This window comes from Nerophis ophidion, linkage group LG02, assembly GCF_033978795.1.
Source record: "Nerophis ophidion isolate RoL-2023_Sa linkage group LG02, RoL_Noph_v1.0, whole genome shotgun sequence".
NCBI classification, from domain to species: Eukaryota; Metazoa; Chordata; class Actinopteri; order Syngnathiformes; family Syngnathidae; genus Nerophis; species Nerophis ophidion.
The window spans coordinates 46423696-46431821 of record NC_084612.1 but is presented as its reverse complement, the minus strand read 5'-3'; the positions used below and the strand labels follow the sequence as shown (position 1 = coordinate 46431821).

General features: G+C 40.9%; 1 protein-coding gene across 1 annotated transcript in view; it reads left to right on the top strand.

Annotated features, from left to right (window-relative positions):
* Window positions 1-1942: 1942 nt before the first annotated feature.
* Window positions 1943-8126, top strand: part of LOC133541565 (uncharacterized) — an 8912-nt gene continuing 2728 nt past the window's right edge. Inside the window, exons 1-4 of the mRNA XM_061885042.1 lie at window positions 1943-2071; window positions 4866-5454; window positions 5552-5662; window positions 7305-7366. Of these exons, the coding sequence (XP_061741026.1) occupies window positions 4887-5454; window positions 5552-5662; window positions 7305-7366 (741 nt within the window). The 5' untranslated portion in view covers window positions 1943-2071; window positions 4866-4886. The remainder of the gene's footprint in view (window positions 2072-4865; window positions 5455-5551; window positions 5663-7304; window positions 7367-8126) is intronic.

Below are 8126 nucleotides of genomic sequence, written 5' to 3'. Positions count from 1 at the left end.
TTCCTGAAACGATTCATAGTGATTAGGGGCGGCAGTTAGAAGCTGAAACTGTTCAGAGACTGTGTCAGCTCCTGGGAATTAAGAAGACACGCACTGCACCTTATAATCCTAAATCGGACGGAAAAGTTGAACGCTTTAACCGCACGCTGGTCGATCAGCTGGCCAAATCGTTGCTCGCCTGCGGCGGTGAGTGGGATGATTATCTGAAACAGGTGGCTTTCGCCTATAACACATCTGTGCATGCCTGCACCAACTACAGTCCGTACTATCTACTTCACGGACGGGAGGCCCGTGTTCCAGTGGATGTGTTGGTTCCGTCTCACCTGGTGCGCTTGGACTTGCCTCTTTCTCATGCTGACTTTGTGGCCTCTTTAGCAGAGAGGCTGAAGACTGCTATCGCTGGTGCCAGGCACGGTAGCGCCAACGCTCACGAGAAGCAAAAACTACCATGATGGAACCGTGCATCACCGGCCGTATGCAGTAGGAGATCTGGTATGGTTACGTAATCCAACAGAGGACAGGATGAAACTTGCTCCCCACTGGAAGGGGCCCAATAGGGTCCTGTCTGTGTTGGACTCTCAGGGGGAACCTGGACTTATCTATCATATTGGCAACCCTTTGGAGTTTGATGGACGGGGGCAGGTCGTCCATTAAAGCTATTATCAGGGAACCGATGGTTGCTGGTTTTTCGAAAGGCCCGCCTTATTCTCCTAGTCAGGCTCCCTCGTTGCTGGACAAGGGGTAACTAGAGAGGGGTGCTGGGGCTGACGAGTCGTTGATCTCTGGTGACACAGAGACTGTTCAGATTACAGCCACCAGACAGCCACTACAAACTGTTTCTCGTCCTGGGAGGAATGTTAGACAACCAGGTCGTTTCAAGGACTTTGTCACTCTTGGTTAGCTGTTTAGAAATAGAAAGAAAATTAAACAGCACGAACAGGGGAATGCTACAGTTGGACTTTCAGTGGGAGATTTTCAAGGTCACTTATGTTTCTTACTGTAATGGCACATGTTTCATATGTGTATAGTATGTCTGTATGCTATGGTGTATCAGAACTTTCTGGTGTACGTGGAAATAGTGTGGCAAGCGTGATTGGGACTGTGCAGTGGTGTGAGGGAAACATGCATATATACTTTTTTGTGTTTTTTGTGTGTGCTCGGTATATTTGGGGGGGACAGGTTAATATGTTTGTTTTTATGGTTTTGCCTATTTGTGTGGTTTTTGGCACTTATCCTGCTATTGTGTTGAAACGAGGACGTTTCTTTTTGTAGGAGTGGAGGTATGTAACCTATTTTTATGGTTTTGCCTCTTTGTGATGTTAAGTTCGTGTTATACGGTATATGCCTTGAGCTCTTATTTTGAAGGCGAAATGAACGGAAACGATGTCATGTTGGAGTTTGAGCAGAGTTTCGAAAAGAGACGAAATAAAGTGGTCCTCTTGTAAATCTAGAGCCTCCGTGTTTGTTATTTTATAGTGTGAGACAGTATAGGTGACTTATATAAACCATCGGTTACATTATCATTATTATTATCATGATTATTGTTATTATTATTATTAAACTACTTCCAATTTTCTAAGTGAAATAATGAGGAACTGTTCTTTCTGTCCAGCCAGTAGACTTCCTGTCCAGCCAGTGGACTTCCTGTGTGCAGAAGTGTGTGTGTGTGCGTGTGTGTGTGTGTGTGTGTGTGTGTGTGTGTGTGTGTGTGTGTGTGTGTGTGTGTGTGTGTGTGTGAGAGAGAGAGAGAGAGAGAGAGAGAGAGAGAGAGAGAGAGAGAAAGAGAGAGAGAGAGAGAGAGAGAGAGAGAGAGAGAGAGAGAGAGAGAGAGAGAGAGAGAGAGAGAGAGAGAGACATGGTGTGTGAGCAACGCAGGTATTTTTCCATAACTCCGCCCCTTTCAGGCCCCCGTGTGGGTGGCAGTGACGTCACACTAGTGCAGGTAAGGAAGAGGATTGATGTGTCAACTTCCTCATTTTGTGTCTTTGACTCTGTAAGAGGAGACTTTGCTTCTTTTTCTTCTGCTGCTGGACACACTTCTTCATCCATCCATTTTCTACTGCTTATTCACGTGAGTCAACATTTATCTCACCTACCATGAATTGATTAACGTGGACCCCGACTTAAACAAGTTGAAAAACTTATTGGGGTGTTACCATTTAAAAGTTAAAAGTTTCAATCAAAATCAATCAATCAAAAACCTTCTTGTCCTCACACACAACTAGTTACAACTACTTACTTCTTCATGTGAGTCAATATTTATGTCACCTTTTTATATTTATGTCACCTTCTTGTCCTCACACAGACAACTAGTTACTCACACATCAAATACAACTAGTTACTCACACAAAACACATTAAATACAACTAGTTACTAAGACAACACACATCAATTACAACTAGTTACGCACACATCAAAAACAACTAGTTACTAACACAACACACATCAATTACAACTAGTTACGCACACAAAACACATGAAATACAAGTAGTTACACATCAAATACAACTAGTTACTCGCACTACACACAAGTGTTGTTCAATATTGAAGAATATTGCAGAAGTCTGACGCCACATGTCAACTTCTTTCTTCTTCAAATGGACTTAAAGACAGTCGTTTTTAAAGACAATCATTCTTAATTCAAGACAATTGTTCCTAATTAAAGGCACGTACGTTCTTAATTCAAGAAAACTGTTCCTAATTCAAGACATCCGTCCATCCATTTTCTACCGTTTGTCCCGTTCGGTGTCGATCGTTCTTAGATAAACACAATCGTTCTTATTTCAAGACAACCGTTCTTAATTCAAGACAATATGCACACATTATAAAAAGAAATGAAAAATAAGAAATAATGAAAACAAAAAGGTGGTAAATTCATTAGTTTTTTCTTAAAATGCACAAAATACAAAAGAATGTGGAATGATTGAGTTAAAATAATAAATTAGGCCGTAAATAATTTATTTAACTCAATTAGGAAATGAAAAAAATGTATAATGTTTGGGTGGCTATTTGGATGAATTTGCAATAATTCAAATGTCAACCTCATTTATTTTTGTTCTAAATAAATATAATCAATAACTATCAAAACGTTTTGTATGATTGGCACATTTTAGATAAATAGCAACACATGGATTGCAAAGATAGGGTGGTGTTTTAATGTATCTTATAGTGGGAATATATATATATATATATATATATATATATATATATATATATATATATATATATATATATATATATATATATATATATATTTATATATATGTGTACATATATATATGTATGTATATATATATGTATATATATATATATATATATGTATGTGTATATATATATATATATGTATGTGTATATATATATATATATATATATATGTGTGTGTACATATATATATATATGTATATATATGTATGTACGTGTGTATATATGTATATATCTACAGTGGGGCAAAAAAGTATTTAGTCAGCCAGCTATTGTGCAAGTTCTCCCACTTAAAATGATTACAGAGGTCTGTAATTTTCATCATAGGTACACTTCAACTGTGAGAGACAGAATGTGAAAAAAAAATCCAGGAATTCACATTGTAAGAATTTTTAAAAATGTATTTGTAAATTATTGTGGAAAATAAGTATTTGGTCAACCATTCAAAGTTCTCACTGATGGAAGGAGGTTTTGGCTCAAAATCTCACGATACATGGCCCCATTCATTCTTTCCTCAACACGGATCAATCGTCCTGTCCCCTTAGCAGAAAAACAGCCCCAAAGCATGATGTTTCCACCCCCATGCTTCACAGTAGGTGTGGTGTTCTTGGGATGCAACTCAGTATTCTTCTTCCTCCAAACACGACGAGTTGAGTTTATACCAAAATGGATACATGGATGATACAGCAGAGGATTTGGAGAATGTCATGTGGTCAGATGAAACCAAAATAGAACTTTTTGGTATAAACTCAACTCGTCGTGTTTTGAGGAAGAAGAATACTGAGTTGCATCCCAAGAACACCAAACCTACTGTGAAGCATAGGGATGGAAACATCATGTAGCGACCAACTACAGTTGGTCGCTACATCTGTAAGTGCAAGTTTAAACTCTACTATGCAAAGTCAAACCCATTTATCAACAATATCCTGAATGGCCTCCGGCTTGGCTCACCTAAGATGGACTGATGCAAAGTGGAAAGGTGTTCTGTGGTCTGACGAGTCCACATTTCAAATTATATTTGGAAACAGAGGATGTGGTGTCCTCCAGAACAAAGTGGAAAATAACCATTCGGATTGTTAAAGGCGCAAAGTTCAAAAGCCAGCATCTGTGATGGTATGGACGTGTATTAGTGCCCAAGGCATGGGTAACTTACACATCTGTGAAGTCACCATTAATGCTGAAAGGCCCATACAGGTTTTGGAACAACATATGTTGTCATCCAAGCAACGTTACCATGGACGCCGCTACTTATTTCAGCAAGACAAGTGTTACAACAGAGTGGCTTCGTAAAAAAAGAGTGCGGGTACTTTCCTGGCCCGCCTGCAGTCCAGACCTGTCTCCCATCAAAAATGTGTGGCGCATTATGAAGCGTGTGTGTGTGTGTGTATATACATACATATATATGTGTGTACATACAGTAAATGTGTATATATATGCATGTATATATATATATATATATATATATATATATATATATATATATATATATATATATATATATATATATATATATATGTGTGTGTGTGTGTGTGTGCGTGCGTATATATATATATATATATATATATATATATAGATAGATATATATATATATATACAGTACATAAACATACACTTTTAGCTTGAATGATTGTAGAAGTTGGCTTAAAATCAAATATTTGTGGCAGTCCTGTGCTCCTGGTGCCAACATGGACTCCCAGTCCCATCAGCTGCTTCTGGTGGGGCCCAACGACACGCGGCGTCTGCTGGAGGTCTACGTCAAACGCAGCCTCAGCTTCAACGATGGCTCCCTGGACACCAAGCCTTGCGAGCGCCAAGCCAAGTGGGTGACTTTGTCCAAAAAACACAGAAGACACAGAAGACACTCCAGCGACCCTTCCCTCCACTCCACTGAGAGACTGAACGACCACGTGTTTGCCACTGAACCTTTGGACCGACCGGAGACACAGCCCGATGACAAGATGAGCAGGAAGCCCAGAAAGAACAAAAAACTTTCCTTGTGGAAGACCTTCATTGGTCGTTTCTCCAGGAGGAGTACTGAGGACCATGAGGAGGTCGCCTCAGACATTCCTGAGGCGTCTTCAGTTGATGAAGACTTGACCATCGCCACCGCCTGCCTGCCTGCTTCCCCTCCACTCCAAAAGAAAAGGTCCTCAAGGAGGAGATCTATTAAAAGAATGTTCTCCAAGAGACGTCCGTCCTTGATTAAATTCAGCAGAGAGGGGCCCAACCCGGTGGACATCACCGGAGTAGAAGGTAAGCCTGGGTAGACCCTGGGACATCACCTGAGTAGAAGGTACGCCTGGGTGGACCCCACCATTTGCTTTGCTAACATCTCCTCCTTGATTTGCAGCTGTTGTGAGCGTGGAACCCACCTATTCCTACTACGAGAAGGTGTCCCAAGAACTTGAAAAGATTCTCAATGAGGTCAAGGAGAATGAGGAGGTGGTGACCTTGTCAGATGGTAATCAGAGTACCAACACCATGACACATTTACACCGACAGGGTTTCTACACTGCTCCCGTCCAAAGGCAAAACCTAGTAACTCACTTCTAGCTGATTTTGAGAAAACAAAGGAAAACCAATCTATCTTGATGCTGTCTTACAAAGATCTACAAAGTCATCAAACGTATAGATGTTTTCTTGAGCTTTCATTTTCTTGCCGATTGAGCCATGGATTGAATCTGCTCTCATGAACGTGTGCCCTTTCTCCAGATATTATATCACAATCTCAGGTGGGCCCCATACTGCGTTTGCACATTGGGCAAGAGCCGTGTACAGCGCCCAGTTTTTATTTTGACCTCCACAGTTATCTGCCCAAAAGAGTATGCAAAGGGAAGAAGGTGCTTGCAACGTCCTGGGCCAATCTTACAAATATCCCCTCGTGCCATAATATCACATAATCAGGTTGACCGTCGGCCCCCATTCGTGCAAATGTCTCATTAAAGACAATAAGGCGACTGACAAAGAAGCTCCGATTGGTCCCTTGAGATACTAGGTTTTTCTGTTGTATCTACGCGGTTATGTGGTAGTTGCTAGGTCCTGCCATGCGCGTAACAGCTTACTTACGGAACAAATTACAATATCGCATACACTAATGTAAAGCACATCACCTAAGCACTCTAAAATTATTATCAGCTCAGTTTTGACCAAAATTGAGTTACTGGGTTTTGCCTTTGGACGGGAGACTTGTTCCTCTGCGCTTTTCAGGACTTCTCTAAAACCTATTGAAGTTCCATGACCAAAATCAATAACTTCACCGCTGACAGCTACTACCAATACTCATACCTTCTTATCTGCATATCATGTCATACCTTCTGGAGTGATGGTCTTTTTACTTCATTTACACATTTGTTGGCCTGAAAGTGTTGAATTTAGGGCAAATGACATAGAAAATGATTTATTAGTGACAGGACAAAGCTAAACTATGAATGTTCACATAGTCTAGCATGTATGGTGTTTCATGTATCTTTCTATTGGTATGTAGGTGCTGTTACATGTATCCTTCTATTGGTATGTAGGTGGTGTTTCATGTATCCTCCTATTGGTATGTAGGTGGTGTTTCATGTATCCTATGGTATGTAGGTGATGTTTCATGTATCCTATTGGTATGTAGGTAGTGTTTCATGTATCCTCCTATTGGTATGTAGGTAGTGTTTCATGTATCCTCCTATTGGTATGTAGGTGGTGTTTCATGTATCCTATTGGTATGTAGGTGGTGTTTCATGTATCCTATTGGTATGTAGGTAGTGTTTCATGTATCCTCCTATTGGTATGTAGGTAGTGTTTCATGTATCCTTCTATTGGTATGTAGGTGGTGTTTCATGTATCCTCCTATTGGTATGTAGGTGGTGTTTCATGTATCCTCCTATTGGTATGTAGGTGGTGTTTCATGTATCCTCCTATTGGTATGTAGGTGGTGTTTCATGTATCCTCCTATTGGTATGTAGGTGGTGTTTCATGTGTCCTATTGGTATGTAGGTGGTGTTTCATGTATCCTCCTATTGGTATGTAGGTGGTGTTTCATGTGTCCTATTGGTATGTAGGTGGTGTTTCATGTATCCTCCTATTGGTAAACTGACTGAAGCTCACTTGTTCCCCATCAGAGGAAGTCATTGACAGAATCATCGCCTTGACAAAGGACGAGGGCGACGCCATCGATGTCAAGGTGAGTGCTAACATTGCTCACAGGCACATAAACACTTCTCGGATCCATCAGGTCCTAAGTCGTCCCAGTCCAAAGTACAAAATTCAACAGGCGTTGGCCCTTTAACTACTTAGGGAGGGATCGTAAAGTCTCGCAAAGCCGTCAATAACACAAGTGATATACATGAACAAAGGGCAGAGAGTTGATTGGTGGAGAGTTATTTGGTTACTTCAGAAGGACACAAGTTGGTCCTGTTGTTGTTGTTGTTGTTGTGAAGAAGGAACACCAAACACTACATCTCCTTCATTGTGTGGCAGTGATTGACAGCGCACACTGTTGTGTTGTGGTCCTTCATTGTGTGGCCATGATTGACAGGTGTTGTGTTGCCATGATGTCCCGCCTACCCGAGTCTGGTGAGGTTACCAACAGTCCCCAGGCAGACTGGAATGTAGACCTTAGGCTATGTTTGTTCAGTTAAACAGTTTGTTCCTTGCTGAAAATGTGCACGTTCTGACACTTTGTGTGTAACTTCCCTTTTTAAAGACAACTGCCGTTTTTTACACAATCTTTTTGGAGCCCGAGTTCTTCCTGCAACATTTTTAAACGCTTTTAATCAAACTTGAATTCCATGCACGGCATGTTTTGTACCCTAATGCAGGGTTCTCAACCCTTTTAAACCCAAATAGGTGTTACCCACTGTGACGGGTTTCCTGCCGTCATCGTGTGGGGTGCAGTGCCGATAGATACAAAACGCATCGTAGCAGGTTTGACTCGTGTTTAT